At 40.4% G+C, this 23,117-nt stretch overlaps 1 protein-coding gene across 8 annotated transcripts; it reads left to right on the forward strand.

Annotated features, from left to right (window-relative positions):
- The first annotated feature begins 2,669 nt into the window (after nt 1–2,669).
- LOC134866640 (cyclin-Y-like) lies at nt 2,670–23,023 on the forward strand. 8 transcript variants are annotated; one of them, XM_063886899.1, is made up of 11 exons: nt 2,671–3,123; nt 15,529–15,603; nt 16,857–16,874; nt 17,191–17,225; nt 17,543–17,637; nt 17,727–17,762; nt 18,074–18,131; nt 18,270–18,389; nt 20,452–20,618; nt 20,696–20,858; nt 20,962–23,023. In XM_063886899.1, exons 1-11 carry the CDS (start codon nt 2,970–2,972, stop codon nt 21,076–21,078), a joined length of 1,038 nt encoding a protein of 345 aa, XP_063742969.1. In that variant the 5' UTR covers nt 2,671–2,969; the 3' UTR covers nt 21,079–23,023. The 8 variants fall into 8 exon arrangements, with proteins under 8 accessions (XP_063742970.1, XP_063742969.1, XP_063742971.1 ...); XM_063886901.1 differs by lacking the exon at nt 2,671–3,123 and adding an exon at nt 14,422–14,569; XM_063886904.1 differs by lacking the exon at nt 2,671–3,123 and adding an exon at nt 14,645–14,946.
- The last annotated feature ends 94 nt before the right edge of the window (nt 23,024–23,117 follow it).

Genomic DNA, 23,117 nt, shown 5'->3' on the forward strand with positions numbered 1-23,117 from the left:
AGAACCGTTTCAGTGTGGGAGGATCTGTGATGTTTCATTCTGTTGCCTCTCAAACATCCTCACGGCCTTGGGTCCAGTGCGGCTGGAGTGGAAATTTCCACCCAGAAAGAAGAAGCAGTGGGATGAAACCTTCTACCTTCACAACATCAACACTACTCTGCTGTGGTGGCCAAGGAGGACCTCTGCTGTTCCACACACACTACTGCAGCACGAAGCTGACGTCCTGCAAAGAAACAAAAACTGTGAAAAGGTTTTCGTTGTTTGAACAAATTCCTTAAAGAACGACCAAACCAAATTACTTTCAGTGACTGTATGAGAATGTATCAATGTAAAAAACTTCAGTAAAGTAGAAGTACTCAGATCTTGTACTTGAGTAAAGTAGAAGTACTCAGAGCTTGTACTTGAGTAAAGTAGAAGTACTCAGGTCTTGTACTGAGTAAAAGTAGAAGTACTCAGATCTTGTACTTGAGTAAAGTAGAAGTACTCAGATCTTGTACTTGAGTAAAGTAGAAGTACTCAGATCTTGTACTTGAGTAAAGTAGAAGTACTCAGATCTTGTACTTGAGTAAAGTAGAAGTACTCAGATATTGTACTTGAGTAAAAGTAGAAGTACTCAGGTCTTGTACTTGAGTAAAGTAGAAGTACTCAGGTCTTGTACTTGAGTAAAGTAGAAGTACTCAGATCTTGTACTTGAGTAAAGTAGAAGTACTCAGATCTTGTACTTGAGTAAAAGTAGAAGTACTCAGATCTTGTACTTGAGTAAAGTAGAAGTACTCAGATCTTGTACTTGAGTAAAAGTAGAAGTACTCAGATCTTGTACTTGAGTAAAGTAGAAGTACTCAGGTCTTGTACTTGAGTAAAAGTAGAAGTACTCAGATCTTGTACTTGAGTAAAAGTAGAAGTACTCAGATCTTGTACTTGAGTAAAAGTACAAATACTCAGGTCTTGTACTTGAGTAAAAGTAGAAGTACTCAGATCTTGTTCTTAAGTAAAGTAGAAGTGCTCAGATCTTGTACTTGACTAAAGTATAAGTACTCAGGTCTTGTACTTGAGTAAAGTAGAAGTACTCAGGTCTTGTACTTGAGTAAAGTAGAAGTACTCAGATCTTGTACTTGAGTAAAAGTAGAAGTACTCAGATCTTGTACTTGAGTAAAAGTAGAAGTACTCAGATCTTGTACTTGAGTAAAGTAGAAGTACTCAGATCTAGTTCTTGAGTAAAGTAGAAGTACTCAGATCTTGTTCTTGAGTAAAAGTAGAAGTACTCAGGTCTTGTACTTGAGTAAAGTAGAAGTACTCAGATCTTGTACTTGAGTAAAGTAGAAGTACCAGAGTGTAGGAATACTCTGTCACAGTGAAAGTATTCTAAATGTTCCTCCAGTGAAAGTAGAAAGTACTCTCCTCTAAATGTACTTAAAGTAGCGACAGTAAAAGTAGTCATTGTCTGATTGGTCCATTTCAGAATAATATCTCTGATCTGTTTTATAATGATTGATCATTAAAGTGTTCTCAGAGCTGGTAAAGGTGCAGCTAGTTTGAATGGCTTTGTATACTGCAGGGTAGCTGCTGGATTTACTGCAGGTGAACTAAAGTCTGATTTAAGGGAGATTATATTTAATCCAGATCTCCCAAGTAAATAAAGGTGTCAAATAAAACCATTCAGATGCAGTACCATGGATTGGCCACTAGATGTAATTGTAATTGTTTGAAATGCTTCAAAATTCCTCGATTTTAGTTTTTTTGTTTAAACACAAATTAATTCAGTTATATTATGAACAGTTAAATCTATGCAAACTAATGAAAACAATATTATTTTGTCGCCCTTTAATTCAAATACTGCTCATATGAGGATGCTTTGTGTGGATGCTATTTAGTTTTATTGTGTTATGCAGCTTAGGCCCAATAAAGCCAGATAATCATGGAAATACTGTGCCATTTATTCTGTATATGTTTACTGTTTGTCAACTTAGTGTCTCATTTGACCTTTTCACCTCTATAGCAGCAATTAAGGCACTTAAAAAAACAAAATTCCCCAATTATTTTATATGTTATTATATTATCTAAAAACCGGATCCTAATCATGACCCAATCTAGAATATTCTATTGGATAAAGGTTTATTGCCAAGTAGGTTAACACATACAAGGAATTTGGTTTTGATGTATAATGATGCATAAATAAACACACAGAGAGGAATTATGTTGTAAAAAAGGAGCAAATAAGAAAATGTAAAATAAATGTTTGCAATAAATATAAATATGTAAAAAGATACTGACTACAACAGTATGAAAGAATCCCCTGATTAAGTCAAATGTGCAGCAGTAGCAAAGCTGTGCAGTGAAAGATCAGCCTACAGATTACATTTGATAGAAGTGTAAAACATTCACTGAATTGTATAAAAAAATATGCATTGCTTAACAACAACTCAACTGTCAGATAAGATGGATAAATAGGCTTTATTATCTATGTAAATAAACACGTGTTTCATTCTTATCAGCAATACATCATGATATCCTCTCTGCCATCCTTCTGCTCTTATCTCTTCTGCTCTGTCATTTGTAACCACCCCCTTGAACCGGAACCGTTTCTGGGGATTTGCAGCCCTCCCTATCGGTCTATCACCCTGACAGCAGCGACAACACCGATCCTGACACACACACACACACACACACACACACGCACACACACACACACACACGACACACACACACACACACACACACACACACACACTGATGCGTCCTCTTCCACGATGCCTGGGATAGATGTGGCAGGTCGTCGCCTTGTAACATGCATCAGAACCCCCCGGTGGAAGTGACATTTCCACCCTCAGTGAGAGCCTCTTCGACTCCGAGCTCCAGAGGGATCCATGGGCGCGGATGCACCCTGCACACTAGCCGGTGATCTATGGTGACCGGGCCATCGCTCCTCGCTCATCGGGAAGGATTTTTGGGGGTGGATAAAGGGGGAAAAGATGGGGAGCACGACTTCTTGCTGCGTGTCTGGCAGCCCCAAGCTCCGCAGAAATGCTCACTCCAGGCTGGAGTCCTACCACCAGGAGTCGGATCTGAGCCGGGAGGAGACGGGCTGCAACCTGCAGCACATCAGCGACAGGGAGAACGTCGACGGTAAAACAATATACTGTGTTTTCGTCGTGTCAGCAGGACATGTGAGGGTAATATGGAAGCACACACAGGAATAAAGTTATGGGGGATTGAATTTGGAATGTTGTGCAGAGCCTATAGAAGGAATCCAATAGAGGGATTATCATACTTTTCCCATAGGAGATGGAAAACCAAACAAAATCATACATCACTATTACATAACTGAGCCACAGAGTGGATACTGCATGTCACAATGTAGGAAGATCATTAGACACTAAAGGAATCAACCAGGGAAATGTTATAGGGATTGCTCTATAGATTTTTAAAGACCATACAATGTCACTAGTAATATAATTCAATGCAAAACAAGTGAATAAATTGTCCTTTCATGAAATGAGTAGCCTAATGAAGCTTATCAAATCCAGAGGACATCATTTTTAGGTCCATAAAATAACAAAAACAAAAAAACCTCAACATTTAATACATAGCTAAATCCCTATGGGACTATTCATTGAATGTAATTAGCATAGTATAGCCTGGTGACATGCTAGGGGCAGCACATGTAATTAAAAGGGACACTAAAACCTTTAAAATAAGATATTAAAGTCTTTTTTTAACATTAGACATTCACTCTTGACCTCCTCTGTGACCTCCTGTTATTGGGGAAATAGCTGCTGCCTCTGTTCACTCTCATCCCCCTTTAATATTGAGTGATTGGCAGAAAACGCATCGGCCGACAGCACATGAAAGAGTCATGTGTGCGTTTTCCCTCCCATGTGTCTTTACAGAGCGAAATGGAGCTTCAGACAACATCCTGTTCATGAGGGCAGACTCCTTTGTGCTGTTCTTTGTTTTCAGCCTTTGCATGAAAGAAACAGCAACTATGGAGCTCAGCCCCCACCACTGACACATGCATATATGCATTACAATTGACCCATTCACGCTGGAAAGTGTCTACTAAATGGGTTGCTTATTTTAAGCCAACAGCCGACCGTTACATATACATGGGTTTTCTTAGAAACTGTATAAGACTCTTGTTTTTACAGTAATTGTACAGAATCTTTCACAGGGCAGCATGATTCAAAATGAAGTTTGTCGTGTTGGACATTTGTATTTTGTAACTACATCAACATGTTTACTCATTGTTAGCTTTTCAGGCTGTAGCATAACAAATATGGTTAGCTCTCAGATGTTATTAAACCAGTTTTGTGTTTCAATTTTCTTACACTTCTTTTGCTGTTTTGAGTATAAAGTGTGTCCCATTGCAAAGTATAGCACTAACCGGATGGTGCTCCTACAAAGGGTCAAAAGTTAATTGTAGTACGCTGGACCCTTCTCACACTCAACGACCGCTATCTTGGCTACGTAGCGGATGCTCTGGTAAACACAGAACTGAACTATTTTAGTAACATACCAGCATTGTGGTGTCAAAAAGAAGCCTCAGTTCATTTTATAGGGTTGTTGAGCATCAGTCTGTAATGATTTGGTTCACTGAACTGTCCTTTCTAACCAGCTAACTAGCTAACAGCTAAGCTAGTCACTTCTATGAGCGAACAGCAGCCATACAATTTGAGACACTACTACACGGTTGAAATTCACACATTTTATAATTGTTACCGTGCATGAAATGGCAGTGTACTTAGGGAAGCATCCACATAGAGACCCATTACAGGGAAGCAGTGCAAGAATCCACTTTTTAATGTTAACTTATGATAAGATTATCACGTCCAATGACCGATAAAGCTTCTAAGAGAGATTATGTAAAACATCTGATCTATTTATGAGCATGATGGCATGGATTAAAACACATCTGTAGTCACATGATGAACCAATCTACTATCCTGCACCATTACATGTTTTATTATACCTGTTTTAAAACCTGTGTGAACATCCTGCTGTCATCCTCCAGGCTGCAGTCTCCCAGATTTCTTTTCAAGAACTTTGTAGCACTGGGAATGATGGGAACACCTTTGAACAGTCATTCCTTGAAGGCATTCTTGCTCATGACTCAAGATGTTTCAAAACAAGAAAGCTTGAGAGAACATTTCAAACACTTCTTTCAAACAGCTGTCAAACCGCTCTATAAAGAGGGTGTGACTGTCAGACAGTGTCGCGGTTTGTTATGTGTTAAAGCTAAATCTAGCTCAGCCACAGGAAATTATCTCAACACAGAGAGTTTCATGGGTATGGATGGCATTTTGGGACAGAACTATACAATTAACTTGTAGTCGTTACGGGTAAAAAAGTGAATATTGGACCTATAGGGCTTGAAAATATGTCCATATTATATACAAATTGTGATATTAGACTGGATACCGCCTTAGATTTCAGACATTGTAATGGATTAAATGGGATTTTATTGCTTTAATGGCTGCATTTCAGTAGAGTAATGTCATTTTATAAACTCAACAGACTGTTCCATAATTGGCATTTCCCCACTTAGTCATTATATCCACATAGCCGACGATTATTTATCAAAAAAACTCTCATTGTATACACCAGGGTTGTCCAACAGTCAAATTGCTTATATGAATAACAAGCTTGAAATATACCCTTCATATTGGCCCTTATTATAAGTTATTGGGCTTTTTTTTATTCACTTACATTAGTTAGAAAATGTTTTCAACTTTAATTGACTGCATTTAATTGAATAGTGGGCTTATTAATGCATGAATACTCATTTTATCTGGACAACAGGCCGCAGTTTGGACACCCCTGGTTTAAACATTTTGTTAAAGTTGAAGAGAGTTGGACACTTTTTGGCCAGATGGATTGCCTTTGAGTTTTCACTGTTTCTTGCCAAAGTGAATCCCTTTCACTGCAGTGTCAGGATGGTGGAAGACATATTGACTAGTGATCTCATTTCCTCTTGTAAACCTGAGGAGTGCATGCCACTTACATGCTGTATGCCATTTGTGTTTGCTGTTAACTGGAGTGCTTTGCTTCATGGCGTGTGTTTATATTGTTATGGCACCAGTATCCCCGTGCATGGTGTTATACCGTTGGCAAACTCCATTCATTTCTTCTTCTCCGACATGTTCTGGATCATTACTTTTAATGGGATGCATATATTCCCCGTATGTGGAGCCAGATGCTCTTCTAGCCGAGCAGAAAAAGTGACATCAAGTAGATTCAGAGACGCTCGATGATGATTGGCAGTCGACCAACGCTTCTTGTCGGGGGATAAAGACGCCCCGTGCCGAGAGGCTGTCTGTGTCGGTGGTGCAGTGATTGAAACCGGAGCGTGTCTAATGTCTTGGCTCTATTATGAGTTCACAGACTGTATGACGGAGATTAGTGGGTTTCATTAGTATCTGCAACCATCAGAAAACGTCTTCACCCCCCTCAAAGAAAAAGCCTGGAGAGGCAGCTGTGAGCCGCAGATAGGAGAAGCCACCAGGGACGCAGCGTTGCCAAAAAAGAACGCCTCAATTCATAGCTTGATGCGCCGCTTTCAATCTGCTCCTGAATGAAAGGGCTGGTTCTTGTGCTTCAGAAGGTTATTCAAACCTATGTTGAAGAGCACCGTGATGCAGAACAATGAGAGTGTTAGCCAATTAGGTGTATTCTCCTTGTACCTTAATTGGTTTTTCCTGATTCAACACATTTAGTTGTAGCCAATTTTATCCACAGAGGGGTCGATTTGTGTCACGTCCAACACAATGGCAGGAGTAGATAGGAGATAGGTTTGTCTCATCATTATTTGGGTGAACAGAGTGACAAATTACGTCTGAATCCGTACATTTAAAACATAAAAATGCCCAAATAAATACAAAAAAAAGTGAATATAAAACTGATTTGCAACTACACACACATTCCTCAAATTCTAAATATTTCCCAATTAAAAATGGTTTTAAAAAAGAACCTAGAGCTCATTTTTATCCACTACGTTTGATAGACTTTCTCCCTAGTGTCTCCTGATAGCAGCCATTATCTTAGTTTTATATTGTGTTATTAAGTATGACGTAATCATTCTTCTGAAGACATATTTAGTCGTCTTTGGTGCTAGCTAGGAGAAGTAAGTCAATGTTTTTCATTTTATTTAAGAAAACGTGTCTTTGACTAGCTCTTTAACTAGGATAACCTCATAAACAACCTGCTTAATTAAAACGTGCTGCTGGGAAACCTTGGGTCCCTGGTAATACTCTTACCTCAAATCCGTTACATTTCTCTCATATTTTGTCTATTATAATCATTTAATGCTATCAAAATGCACCTAAACCGAACAGAGTAAGTCCCAGTTTGACTACAGGGATGTGAGAAACCAGGAGAAAATCTACAAGAATTAGAAAATCTTGTGCAGAAACAAAAGGTTGTGTGAGGATGTGCAGGATAAGTGCTGCCTCAGGTTTGATCACAGTCTCAAAGCTGCTTAGGAGGGAATAATTAATTCTTTTTTTGGACAAGCTGTCACTCATCAAAAGGATTAGAGGGTTCAAGGAGTCCTGGGAAACCTGGAAAGATTGGAGTAAGGAATATTATGTCACTATTGGAGCTCCCAGTACCAGCGCTGTTTTTAAGAACAGATAATCCCTTCACTATGTAACGCCATCGTGTCCCTGGCCTGGGGCTGTGAGGCACATCAGGAGCTAAACCGCTGCATAGGGTTTCAGAAAAGAGCTTCGTTTGGGGGAATTTAAGGATTTTGCTGCTCATATTTTCATGGCTAGGTGATTTTGGAGAGCCTCGGTCTAATTCTAAGAGATAAGCATTCTGTTTCGCAAGTTATCTTGGACTATATACTAGACTAATGCTGTTGCAACAAATATTGGTAGAGATTAGAGTGCATTCACTGGAGAAAAGGCAGTAAATACCAGCTTTTCTCTGCAAGCAGTTTATTAAAAGATAAAAACTGCGATCCAAATTTCAGCAAAATGGCAGAAGCACCATCAAAATTAAATTGCAACATTACAAACGGATGAAGTCTTTAACTAGTCTTGCAAAACAACAACCGTATTGAGTGATGCATGTTTGCTGGTATGATGCATTGAGAGGTAAGAGGCTAATTATAATCATGTAAAGATTCAGTGTAACTTTTGCACATATGCACAGTTTTCCCGTGGTTTTCAAAGGTTAAAATCTAATGTTGAAAAGAGACATTTTTTATTTAGAGAGACAGCAACACAACCACTCGCCCCAGAGGTGGAAGATGGAGGGAAAGGGAGAGGGACACGGACATCATATGATGTGTTTCCTTTGACAAAGCTCACTGTGTTTGTCTCTGAAGATGACTGTTGTCTCTGTGAGGCATCAAGCATCAGCTGATGCTCTTATATTTAGGTACAGTGTTTGGACTGGTGGAAAGATACAGGCTGTCACAATGTTTTAAATCCAAAGGAATGGATGGGATGGGGAATACAATAGATGCAATTTGCTGCCACTGATGGACTTTTAATCAAAACTACCACTGGTGGAGTTTGTCGACTTCTTGAAGTACAGTGGCCTTTGTTCATGGGAGGTTCAAGCCAACCACCATTGCTTCCCTGGTTATGATTGCGTCATTGTTCTGGGTCAGGAGGTTTTTAACGAAAACAGAATTACATTAAGCTAAATTAAACTCCTCTTCTTAAAAAGAAATAGACCTGATGATGCAAACTGATTGAAACACTGAGTACATAAAGCGCTCAGTCATCGTTTGACTTTCACTAACTTCTCTCAATACGAGATGTCTAATGACTACAATCCTTTAGCCGGTTAACATATATGAATTAAGAGCGCCCAAGATCTAGGAAGTGCATTGTAGAAATGTGGTTAAACAAACTAACAGTGCGTAACTTCCAAAAATGGGTTGTTTTATTTCCGAACTTAAACCCTTTTTTTCTCTGCATTGAGTTAAAGTAACGTGCTTAGTTAAAGTGTGACATCATCAATCACAGGGCTTATCTTTAATAAATCAAGAGTAAGAGCGCTGTTCCCGCCCACAGCAAATGTGAAACTGAATACTCTCCCTGGTTGATTGCTCATGCTGTTTTGAATTCCCCCCCACTGTCCTCAAATTTCTGTCACTTGGGAAGTGAACATTGCCTCACTCGCCATTACCATTTAGTGCTAATTCCTCTGCTCACTTTTTTGTCTTTACCAATTTCATTTTAATAGCCTTAAACGTGCTGAAGCCCCGGAAACACACTGGTTTCAGACAACAACAACAAACAGGCCTTACAAGCAGAACAGGCAAGCCAGTAAAGGATATCGTTACATCTTATATTTCAGTGAACAAACTTAAAATTGCAGAATCTAGAAACAAATGAAAAGGGGCAGAGGCATGGTTAAAAAAAACTGGACGTGCCAACGACTGAAAACCTTCAGCAACATAACCCATCCTGCAAAAGAGTGGCTTTTCTCTTGGGGAGAGGCTATACTTGCACTGATTTCTTATAGGGGTAAGGTGAGTGCACAGGTGACTGATCAGGGGATTGGTTAGGGATGATGGCATACCACTGGTGGACAGGTGAGGAATAGCACTGTTCAAAATGGCATTGATTTCATGAATATAATGAAAGTATGAGAGGTGAAAGATTTCATCAAATATACTACTCAGAGGAGAAAAACGGGGACTAAGATTCTGTACGAAATACTCTGTTAAACACACACACACACACACACACACACACACACACACACACACACACACACACACACACACACACACACACACACACACACACACACACACACACACACACATATACAAGTCATTTCCTTTCAGTGCGTTCGTACCCTGGCCTGGCCTCCCTTTTTTTAAATCAGCTGATCCTCATCTGCTCAGAGCCGGCACAACAAACAACATGTTTGATCCTGCGCGGTTTTCCTTTTCATCAAGATCACAGCAAGAGCGCGCCTGTCACATGCATGATGAACAAAGGCTGTGTGAGGAAGTGTGAAATGCATAGTGTTTTATTTAACAAGCCAGGTATGCAATAAAGCACAAAAAAGGGCCTAAAAAAGATGAATACACATTAAAGATTTGAAGATGTTCTCCCCTGATGTGTTGTCCTACTTTCTCCTCACAACACACACATTGTTCCTAAAATAATTCAGCCTTAAATTAACTTGAAAACAAATGTGGACTCATCACAAAGCTGCTCCTAACAGCGTGGTTTCTTGCCCATGACAGCATTTTGAAAGTTGTGTCGAAGTGGAATTTCAGTAATATAACACAGTTTTGCTGAAGTAGCAACATGCATTTAATTATGTCCTCTGTAGAAGCCACATTTGTGCTCTTACAGCAGCAGCAGCAGCAGCATGGGTTTCACTGCTGTGCTCACCATGGAGATGAAGGAGAAACATCTCTATTAAAGGTTAAAGCTGGAGACAACCCACACCTAATCAATGGCAGGTGTCCAGCAAGTCTTTCTTCTCCTTTGTTGGTGATTGATTATTCCTTTCAGGGTCAGGGTATTGACAGAAGAGGCTCCTTGTTTAAGTTAATGACTATTAATGAGAGTAATTTACTCCCCAGTGCCGCGCCAAGACCACCTCATCTCACTAATTATCACTTCAGAAAGGCATGTCAGCTTTGAGCTGTCGAGGCAGAAAACACTTAAAAGACAATGTGATTTACCTTAAAGGACAAGACGTTACAAGGAGAGTGTCAGTGATTATACAAACCCACAGAATATGTTGGCCTGGGACTTAAAAAGGACATCTAACGCTCATTCCAGCGCTTTATGTTTCTCATACTGCCTGTGCTGCAGCACCTCTGTTCACCCTCTGTCTGAAACCAGAGCCCAGTCTGCTCTGATTGGTTTGCTGGTTGGCTGTGTTGTGATTTGTCAACCGCATAGAGATGTCCCGCCCCTTAGCCTATCACGTCCAACGGGTTGGATAGAAGAGCAAATGTTATATAGTGATGTCACTTTGTTCCGGAAGTAAACAAAGGAGTCCAATTGAGGCGTTTCAGGGAAAGAGAAACTCCCTCTGGAGGAACTTTGGGATTTTAGCCTTTGCAGACCATTTACATGCATTGAACACTGCACATTACTGCCATATTATTTGTAGTTCTAGCAGAAATGGTCATGGTAAATGAAGAGGTGTGTGTGATCCGTGCTTTCCCAGGGAACCCCTCCTATCTCAGAGTAATTTGGGGCTGTGTGTGTGCAGGTTAGATCTGTTTGTTTAAGCTGGGTCAATGCCCAGGATCAGTGTGTGTGTGTTGAAACAGTATAAGGGGGTTAGGATAACATCCTCCTGTTGTTTGACGGGTTACATGATAATGAAGATGAAACAAATGTGCAACACTGGCTGTAGGGCTTAACATCCCACCGTTTAATCACTAATCTCTAATTGACCTAATTGCATTCTTATCGCAATATTTCATATGTAATTTTTCTGGATCCTGCATAGCTCGTTAGACTCATTTTTAACGGGTCCTTTTGTGATAATCAGGAAAACATCAGAAGTCAATCAACCATACACTAACACAGGCTTCATAGCATCACACCCATTCATGTGCAGCACATTTCACAGTAATCTCTGCAAAATGAAACCAGCAGAGATTAACACGCCTGACTGAACAGGGAACATGTTCACTGACTGTGGGAGTGAATCAGGGTTCATGCAACCACAGACTCTAACAATGGCTCTGGGATCACCGCGCACATTGAATATGTAAATCTCACAGGAATGAGCAGTGCTTGAGGCGGGGGAAAAAAGAAGCAATTAATGAGGTTTAATAACTATAATACAAAAAAGATTTATATTTCTGGGTGGAAAAAGTCATTGCACTGATCATATTTTTAAGAAATGTGAGCTAACAAGCTAACGTAGAAGCTAAACCAGGCCGCATCTGGTTCCAAACTACAGAAAGGTTGTATAGAAGTCTATGAGAAAATAACCCAACCTTTGAGATTTAGGCCTTTTCCTGAGAAATTACACTCTGTAATTGCTCAGTATTGCTACTTTCAGTACAACATTAAGTTATTTGTGTCCAATTTGGAGTGAAATACATGATTTAGCACAGCTTTAAGGCATGTCTTGTGTCTCACATCATCTTACAACTTCAACCCTTTAACTTCAGAGTGTTTTTTAGTTAATTTATTTAAATTATGACATTTTGGTTGACCTAAAGGGTCTTAGGGTTTGCTTGTATACAGTTCAGACAGCCAAGCACCAAAAAGCTACAACTGTTAAACGTTTAAAGCTGGCAGAACTTAAATCTCTTTGACCCTGGAGGAATCTGCTTTCCTTGAGCCATTGCAGATGTAGATATCCGACCTGTTCTTTACAATGAAATGTCCAACTTTCTACCCTGAAAATGTGAGAAAACCCTGAAAGAATTGGGGGAAATGGGCAGGACTTAAGTCTCCTCAAAACAGAACAGATTGAGGTTACGGACAGCAGCACAGTGTGGCTGAGACACACATTTAAGGAGGGAGATACTGACGCAGCAAGATGTTTAAAAGAACAGAAACAGAATACAAAACACACACAACACCGCAACATCTCTCACTAGTCCATCACAAAGTTTTAAAGGACATTTTAAATAGAGAAACACACTTTTTGGAAACCCTAAATTGCAGTTATGGATGGTGGTGTTAGGAGCAGGGTGTGCCTGTTGTTAATTCATTATGCAGCAGCAGTAAGGCAGACAGGTGATAGGTTAGCCGAGCGTCTCCTCTTTCACGGTGCAGATGCTGACCGCGAGTCTTCGTTAAAGTTTACTTGGTGAATATCACATATCAACACTCGACACCCCGCTGCTGTGCACTCTGGGAATTCCACTATGTAGGCCTAGATTTGCACGTTTACAAGATAGTGACAAGTCTGTTGTTTTTGAAGAGTTACAACATGCCTTGAAATGTTTCTAATGGACGTCTATGTTGGAATAGTTGGTGGCTTTGGGCTCCTATTTGTCTTGCACATTCTAATTTGGCAACTTTCGCCCTGACTGTTTTAAAAAACTGGGCCATTAACATATTTTTTTAGCACTTAAAAAGGTGTAATCACTGCATGCAATTTTGATAATTCAGCAAGGATAACGATGTTGGCTTTAACTGATAAATATGTATTTTTTAGAGGCTATTTTATCCATTCGATAATGCTTTTTCGGGGGCATTTTTGCCCTTTTGTGCCCTTAATTTCTGCTCTGTGTGACTGGAAGCCTTGACTCCCATTTGACACTTGCTTCATATATTCAACACCTCTCAGAAAGGCGTCTACAGTGACGGGGAGTGTCTCTTTCTGTCACCTGGACATGCAAACTCCTTGCGGTGTGTTGTAAAAACCTGAAATATTAGACCAGAATACTTTATTGCTCAATCCTCTCTCAGACTGAACTCCAGCTCAGCTTCTGAATAAGCTCTCATATGTGAACGTGTTGAAATGAGCCGGACGCAGCGATACTCCTGACTGCTGTTGCATAAAGACTAATCCGGGCTCAGTCCATTCAGCCTGGTGGTGTTAACAGAGTTGACCGTGTTCATCCTGCAGAGGGTTAGCTGCTGGGGACTAAGTGGCACTTAGGTTTGAATGAGTTTAGCAAGGACACAAAGAATCAACCATAATCTATCATAATAGTCCTTTACTTATATGTTTCAGTGGAGTAAGTGGAGCAGATGATTCAAATAGGCAGTCTTCAATGTTCAGTTTGTGCCTTTTTTTGCAAGCCTTCGTTGACAATAAGCTTCAATCTATTCATCACACAGATTTAGCAATTGGCTCTGTTCTTCTTAATCGGCTCAATTAAAGTCGTATAGGACTCCTTTCTAATTTTAAACAAGGGTTCCCACAGACATTCCCTATCTAGGTATTAATGTGTCTCTATGACTTCTATACATGTAGAAGAAAATATATTGACATAAAATCCTCTTTTTTAATTCAAACAAGGAGTTTATTGTATTTTATTGGTGTACTGAATCAAGCAGAACAGCAGAGCAAAGTAGACTTCACATGACATCCATTACAAATGATCATATCCACAATCCTAGAATAATATTTCCTCTTATGAAATGCTTCTGCTGTCACACATGACGTGTTTACGCCCTTACACTTGAAATACCTTTTCCAAGTTAATTAAGTTAAAAAAAAACAAGCAATTTTACACATAAATACAATTTTAAAAAAGAGTCCTGAAGGTCATGATACATGTTGTTGCCATGCAGATTCATGGGAAGATACAGTCTGCAGGGTGGTCTGTTGGTTAGAAAGAGAAGCCTGTTCTGTACATCACTTCTGTTAGCTAACAGCAGTGATCTTATTCTAATTCCCCCAAAGACAGTCCTCTACAACAGCTGCTGTCACTGAGACAGATGACCGGCTGCGCCTCTCTCCCAACTTCTGCATTGTAATCAAATAGCCTGGATCTTAATCTGGGTCTGTCACAGTCATATCCTAGCAGTCAGAACACTTGGCACTGCAGTCTGCATTGCCGAGCATTTTTTTATGACGATTTCTCAGAAAGCAAGCACTTATCTCACTTGGTGTGGAGCACGGCTGGATTTCACTTCTCAAAACACAACGTTCATGGGATTAGGTGCAAAATACAAACGCTTGATTGTGGTGGAAATTTAAGAAGGCTACATTTCTTGCAAACTAGCATGTTTTGTTTTACAGGAGAGCTAACTGAAACATGATGTCTGCTGTCTGTCTTATCAAAGTAGCATCTGTACAAGCTAACAAGGCAATCGTTCTGGCTCTGCATGATGATGAGGGCTCATGTTTTTGAGTGCTCCACTCGTGTTTTATGAGATGTGCACAGACAGTCTGTGGCTCGGGCCCTCAGGCCATGATGCAGTGCAGATTAGCCTTGGATGGGACCATGAATCATGCCTGGATGTGTTTGTGAGTGCAGGCATTGGAGCAAATAATTAGCATACAGCTCCATAAGGACTGGAAACACATGGAACAATAGTATGTGGAGGGAAACCTTGTGGTTGCTTTTTTTGGGTTTAATGTTATACAAGAATAGACGTCTATAGCCAAGCTAGCAGCTCTGTGAAGTTGTGCTAGCTTTGAGCTAACATGCTAACGATGACAATGCTCAAATGCTTATTTTAAGCAGGCATTTCATCCGCTTAATTTATCAAGTTAGCATGGTAGTTTAAATAATATGCACCAAAGCTTTGTTAGGTTGTAATTAAACAGAGTAACTATTGTCTGGTTGTACTTAAACACAGCAGTGATAATGCTAACACGCAGATTGTTTAGCATGCATTTCACAGTCAACGTTTAGCCTGTTAGCATGCTAACATTTTACGAATAAGCTGTAAACACAAAGTTGATGCTGTATAGAATTGCATTGCTTTTTTCAGGTATTAAACTTTAAAAGATCATATTGTTTTCACCATTAAGCCTATTTTTATGTCTGCACATATGTCTTATATTAAACAATCTTTATACATGTTGTTTTTCTGTATCTGTGCCCTTGTTTTATGGCAGCGATTGTATGTTTTGAGATATTGAAACTGACACAAAGGCTTTGTGTTTCGACAGAGATGAACATGGAGTGCAATCCGTCGGACCATCCGCGGGCTAGCACCATATTCCTCAGCAAATCCCAGAACGATGGTGAGTAGCTCTTCTTCAAAGGATCTGACTTGTTTGTGTTCTTTTAATGCAAACTATATTTATCTCAGTGTCAATAAAGTAGTATGTCCGAGAAGAACACATTTGCATTAGTTTGACATGTATAATTTACACAAGACACTCAAAATGAGGCTCTCCATTTCCAGGATCTCTACCCAGAGTAGTTTCTTTGTGGCCAGCTGATGCCTGATAATTTATGCCATTGCCCAAAGGCATCTGACTGAGAGCTTCAGCATCCTGTGGGGGTTTCAGTCATACTCTAACAGGAAGAAATCAAATGTATTTTAGAGCCGCAAACATCACAGCATGAGATCATCCTTTTTCTTAGAGGCCCGTGGCGCACAAACAGCAAGACAATACAAGCTCTGTGATGAAGCAGAAGAAGACAGCATCTGATATACTCCTGGTAAATCTAATCCTCAGTGTGCTACAGATGTTAGATTCTGTAATGCATCATATTTGATCCTAAATCCCTCTCTGCACACGCTGAAGAACCACTTCATTCACGGAATATTTGGACCATGTGATGCATATTCGGCCAGCTGCATGAGATGGATGAATGAATGAATGAGTTCAGATGTGTATCAGTAGCTTGTGCAATATTGAGTCTTGTCTTCAAGGGAAAGAAGTCACATGTTTGTGATCCAGCCTCCCTCTTCCTCGTAGATTTAAAGGATAAAGCTGACGTCATTTTAGCCTTTTTTTTACACCAACAAATCCCCTGCAGGGACCAAACCAGCAGGAAATTAATCCTCCTAGCAAATATTTTCCACATGGTGTATCTGTGTGCCATTGTGGTTAAAAAACTTGGGAGTAAAAACAGTTTTCATGTTGTTTCATATTGTTTTAAAGCTATTCTAGAACACCAGTCATTCTCTCAATTTACTGGGGTACCTTCTCGTATTGAGTCGCAAAGATGCAAAGTTCTCCAATAAATCAGGAAAGACAAACGGAATTTTGTGTAATAGAGATGTTGTGGTCTTTCCTCTCTTCACCCCTCAGTTATTTTAATCTTGGGGCCTTCTTAGGAGCCCTGACTTCCTGGATGCAAACCACTGCTTTATTTAGTAGTTCACAAGCAAAAGAGCAGATTATTAGCAACTATGCCTCCGTTTCTTCCTCAGCACATGATGCTAATGTATAGCGTTTACCATCAGCAGAGGTTTATTACTACTGATGAAGGGCAGAATATTTGAAAAGTGTCCCGGTGTCACAGAAAGGTCTTCTTCTTTCAGAGGTGCCTTGCAGGAATGGTGAGTGTTCCTCAGTGTGGCTTTGTCTCCCTCTGGTGGTGTCGAATGCACTCTTCTCTCTGTTGAAGCGCTAATTTTTCTGCTCAGTGTGATTTAACCGTCTCCTCTCAACACTTACAGCTTTTGTTCTGTAAAATAACATACTGTAGCAGTGTGCTAACTCCTTTCTTCTTGCTTCTCGTGATAATAAAGGCTGTTGTTGTTGTTGTTGTTGTTCTTCTTCTTCTAACAGTGTGTGCTGCTGGTTAATACTTGCTGCTTTTTCTTGTGTGTGCAGAAGTGACATTTATTAATAAAGCTGTCTCTTCCTCTGTAGTGCGAGACAAACGGAAGAGCCTCTTCATCAATAATGTAAGTGCATGATTTACATTTCTTGCCACAAAGCTGAACCAATTTAATGTTCTAATCCTAATTATGACTGATTTTTGTTTGCTTTTCATTAAAAATCTGTTTGCTTTGTGTTGTTTTGACTAAATGTAGACCATTAAAATCTGAGGTTGCATGATGCTGATTTATATTCACCCTGTGCACAACACCCTTCCTGGCATGCTTAATGTGGGTCAGACAAAAACATGTACACTCTAATAACTGTGTGTGTGTGTGTGTGTGTGTGTGTGTGTGTGTGTGTGTGTGTGTGTGTGTGTGTGTGTGTGTGTGTGTGTGTGTAGCATGGAACATCGAGGCGGAAATACAGCTCCTGCTCCACCATCTTCTTAGATGACAACACAGTCAGCCAGCCTAATCTCAAATACACCATCAAATGGTACCAAGAAGGAATAAATACATATCTTATTATCTCAAATACACACATTTAAACACATACTAACACACGTATTTTTGTTCCCTTTACAGCGTAGCAGTGGCGATCTACTACCATATAAAAAACAGGTAGGGATCCTCAGTCATTCTCAGCAGTTTGAGCGCCAAATGTACGAAAAAGTGTTTATTTGTGATGTTTTTTTCAAAGATAACAAAAACAAATCGCTCCATTCACAACCATCTGTGATATGTGTCCCAATAAATGTGATATGATCTTGATTACACTGCAAAAACTCAAAACACAAGATGAAAATATATATAAATAAATGATTTTACTTTTTATTTTAGACTTATTTTTTACATACCTTTTTATTTAGTATTATAGTGACCTGAGTGTAATGAATGAAATCTATAACGTCACCATGTTTTTGTCATGCCAGGGACACAGACGGAGCGATGCTGCTGGATATATTTGACGAGAAGCTGCACCCTCTTTCGGTCAGACATCATCGCTTATCATACATTTATTCTGCACAACTACCTCTGAGTCAGATTTAGTCTTTGGAGTAATTGCGCTTTTAAATCTCCTCATTTAGGCATTTTAAGTTAAACTTTCCTTTTCTCTCTTTCTTCCAGAAATCTGAGGTGCCGCCGGACTATGATCAGCAGGACCCGGAGCAGAAACAGATCTACCGCTTCGTCCGGACGCTGTTCAGTGCTGCTCAGCTCACTGCGGAGTGTGCCATCGTCACACTGGTGAGGTTCTTTAAAATACTCCCTCATCCTCCTATAGAGTGCACTGGTGACGTATTTCTGTAGGCTGACCCGGAAGTTAGCAACATAAAAATACACATTTTCAATTATTTGAAGCATAACTGCAATATCCAGAAGTAAAAAGCTAATGTTGGACTATAAAGGAACTACAGCACGGTCACATGACTTCACGTCACCACCGCTAAGCTAAAGGAGGCTAATGTTGGGCTATAAAGGAACTACAGCACGGTCACATGACTTCACGTCACCACCGCTAAGCTAAAGGAGGCTAATGTTGGGCTTTAAAGGAACTACAGCACGGTCACATGACTTCACGTCTCCACCACTAAGCTAAAGGAGGCTAATGTTGGGCTATAAAGGAACTACAGCACGGTCACATGACTTCACGTCACCACCGCTAAGCTAAAGGAGGCTAATGTTGGGCTATAAAGGAACTACAGCACGGTCACATGACTTCACGTCACCACCGCTAAGCTAAAGGAGGCTAATGTTGGGCTATAAAGGAACTACAGCACGGTCACATGACTTCAGGTCACCACCGCTAAGCTAAAGGAGGCTAATGTTGGGCTATAAAGGAACTACAGCACGGTCACATGACTTCAGGTCACCACCGCTAAGCTAAAGGAGGCTAATGTTGGGCTATAAAGGAACTACAACACGGTCACATGACTTCAGGTCACCACCGCTAAGCTAAAGGCGGCTAATGTTGGGCTATAAAGGAACTACAGCACGGTCACATGACTTCACGTCACCACCGCTAAGCTAAAGGCGGCTAATGTTGGGCTATAAAGGAATTACAGCACGGTCACATGACTTCACGTCACCACCGCTAAGCTAAAGGCGGCTAATGTTGGGCTATAAAGGAATTACAGCACGGTCACATGACTTCACGTCACCACCGCTAATCTAAAGGAGGCTAATGTTCGGCGTGATGACGTTTATTCGTGTCATTTAGACACTTGTTAGCAACCACAGTTTTTAAGACGCGTAAAAGCTTCAGACTTTCACCAGTTGGGTATTTAGTGCTGATTTTATATCGTAGAACGAAATGTGAAAATCTCATAAGCTCCTGTAAACCATAGAGCTTATTTTGGGAGTGTAAGCAAAACTAACTCATTCCCGGGTTTACGACTCATCCCCTCACCATTTCATTACATTTTTAGGCACACTCATACCCAAAAGGGTGACAAAGGTAAGATGTAATCTGTTTCAACTGTGCCCCCACGCACACACATTATCACACACACTTCCTGTTTAGGCCTCAGGGGGAATTCTGCCCTGATGTGTAGAGACAAGTCAGGGATGTGTGTAAAATGGTGATGAGACGTGTGCATCCAAAATAGCATGTCGTCTGAGTGTGTGTCGGGGGTGGGGGTAGATGTATTCCTCCTGACACCATCGAATGGAGCATGGACATAGATAAGTGAAACAGATCAGGGACCCCTTTTCTGTCACTGAGTAAACTACCATCGACTCAAGGACATATTTAATGTTCTATTTCATATGATATTCAATGCCTAACAAAAAACTGTACAGCTATCCCAATAAATGAACGCATTTACTGCAGGAAGTCTGTTTTAAATGAACAGTTTGGATGAATTTGAGACGCTTTTTTCTGTCAATTTTGCCTCGGAAATCAGTTTTCCTGTTTTTTCTTAGGACGTTTGAGATCAATTCTCTGCCCTTATTATGACTTTCAATCTTATAAATGTCAACAATCAAACAAACTCAACCATGTTTACCATGCCCTTATCTTTAATAAGAGAAAGTCATAGTAAGGACAGAGAATTGATGTTAGGAAAAGCCCAGAAAGCAAAATGTCCTTTATTTTCCCTCACAGAAATGAATGAAATCCGGAGATATAATCCCCCAAAACTTCTAACACATCTTAAAATCTCAAAGGCTTTATAACCCACCAAAGCTTTGGCGACCCGTACTGGTGGTCCACACTCGGAGGTCAGGAACCACTGATTTGGATTTTAGTTTTGTGTTTCCTAGTCACGCTCTGCTCTGAGTTGATTCTTCTATCTGTGTTGCTGCTCAGATCTACCTGGAGAGACTCCTGACCTACGCAGAGATCGACATCACTCCGGGGAACTGGAAGAGGATCGTGCTGGGGGCCATCCTGCTGGCCTCCAAGGTGTGGGACGACCAGGCCGTGTGGAACGTCGACTACTGCCAGATCCTCAAGGACATCACTGTGGAGGACATGTGAGTTCATACACAGAGAGGACTGGTTTTATGTTTAGGACTTCCCTTTGAATCTCCTGCTCTTTCGTCTCTAACAGGAACGAGTTGGAGCGGCACTTCCTGGAGCTGCTGCAGTTCAACATCAACGTGCCGTCCAGTGTCTACGCCAAATATTACTTTGACCTGCGCTCGCTGTCGGAGACCAACAACCTGAGCTTCCCTCTGGAGCCGCTCAGCAGAGACAAGGCCCAGAAACTGGAGGTGAGGTGTCCAGTCTCACAGTCTGCTCCCTCTATATGTCTGAAGAGCTCTTACTTTGGTAGTTTTGGTTCTTCATAAAAACCTTTCCCCGTCCTCTTCTCAGGCTATCTCCCGGCTCTGTGACGACCGGTACAAGGATGTGCGGAAAGCTGCGAGAAAGCGCTCCTCCAGCACGGACAATCTATGTGGCATCAGATGGGTTCCTGCTATCCTCTCCTAACCAATACTAATCTGCCACGCACTGAACACTGGCACTAGGCTGCAGGAACACTGGCTGGGTGAAAAAAAACCTCTGGGTTTAGTACACAAGAACTTTACTTTGGATTACAGATAACACCAAGACGTGGAAGTTGGTTTGAGGCAAGAACATGGAACCATATCTGATGTTGATTTGGAGTTTTCTCAGTGCCTCAACTCTTGAAAGATAAACTGGACTGTTATATTATCTGTGGTGATCATTTCTTCGGACACTCTCCTGGACTCAAAAGCCTCAAAAACTTCTTAACGAAACGGCTCTCTGTTCAGTTTTGTGTCCGGCCTAATTTTAAACACTTGACATAACCTGCCTTTGAGAATGGCCATGCAACTTCACAACTTCACATATTATTTATTATTGACTTATGTGAGCAGCTGCCTGAACCCATAGCACCTGCAGAGTTTCAGTAGTGTAGCACTGGAATTACTATTATTTATTTCCTCCTTATCGAATATTTAAAGTGTTAGCAAGTTTTCTCTCCTTTGGCAATATGTATATTCAAGGTTTACAGTATTTGTAGTGTACCTTCTGATACTCAGGTAGTCCGTTTAATCTATCGTGATGCTCCTTGTTAGGGTTGAAAGTGACAAATTCCACATGGAAGGAGAGGACATAATGAATATAATATTGTGATATTTTTCCTATTTTACAGACATGACTAATCAAACAATAACTACCACATTTTTCTTGGCTTGTATAACAGGAAATATAACCGGTTCTCCAGAGTTTCTGATCTGTATTCATCAGACTCTGGTTGTATATTAACATTGCATTTTAGATGCCCGATATACGCTTTGAATAGAGTAAGCACACCTCACTGCTGACATCTAGTGGACACTTTTGAGGCTTCGAGATTCTGATTTTACCCATTTTTTTATTGGGGTATTTATTGGAATTGATATTTATACTGATGGGGGAAACATGCAGGGTGATTTTGCACCTTACAAATGTACTGTTACTTTAAAACTGAGCACACGGCACTGCTTTCTTTTCATTTAGTCAGTATTATACAACTGCGTAACCGTGCATTACATCTACAGTACCATATATGAAACGGACTAAACTACATCCATGCATGCAGTCTCTTCTAGATATGACGGTTTCTCTAACTTCTCCAATTCTTTTTAACACGCTCAAACAAAAAACTGCTCGATTTCACCATTTATTGCAAAGACACAGGCAGAAAAACAGTCCAATTGGGGGTAGTAGTGCAAGAGCATGGCTGATTGTGATGGAAGAGAAATACGGTAGAAATTGCGACAGAAAAGGCAGACAACAGAAAAATGTCACCCCCCTCTCTTCCATGCAAAACCACAAGTGATGAGTTAAGAAATACCACTTAATATGAAAAAGAGAGACCTTACATTTGACTCTAAGTCCTACAAATGCACCAGGATAAATGGACAGAGATATTCCTTACTTCCTGAGACGTCCACAGTTATCGGGACACTGATGTGTAATATAAGACCTTTAAATATCCCAAAATAAACTCCTCCCGTGTTTCCAGCAGGGGGTTTAACACAGTCCTTCAATACCAGCCTCTAGTTGTCACAAAATGAACTTCCATTAATCTGCTTTCTTTAGTGTTGGACAGCCAGTTAATCCTGTAGCAAACCCATGGTGTCTGCCCCCAAATTCCCAAAAGATCGTACCACAAAAGGCCAGAATCACACAAACATTGGACAACTTTGGATAATGTATACACTTTTCAATATGAGGGTCATTTTATTAAACCCTGACTGCTGAGCCAAGTGTTTAAAGGTGTTGGTATTTTGTATTTCCCTCTTATTGCAAATATCTGATCAGGTTGACATGTTTTCTTTCCCTCATTTGTCTGAAAACGGAAGCACTAAAAATATAATTATTTTGCGATTTAACTTTGTATAATGTATAAAGAGTTGAAAAACTAGGGGACGTGTTCAGTGTGACTTATTCATGTGTTGATGTTTGATCAGAGAAAAGCTGCTTTTACTCCAAATGTTACCTTAATTAGAGATTGACTC

The sequence above is a fragment of the Eleginops maclovinus genome, chromosome 6, assembly GCF_036324505.1.
Source record: "Eleginops maclovinus isolate JMC-PN-2008 ecotype Puerto Natales chromosome 6, JC_Emac_rtc_rv5, whole genome shotgun sequence".
Lineage (NCBI taxonomy): Eukaryota > Metazoa > Chordata > Actinopteri > Perciformes > Eleginopidae > Eleginops > Eleginops maclovinus.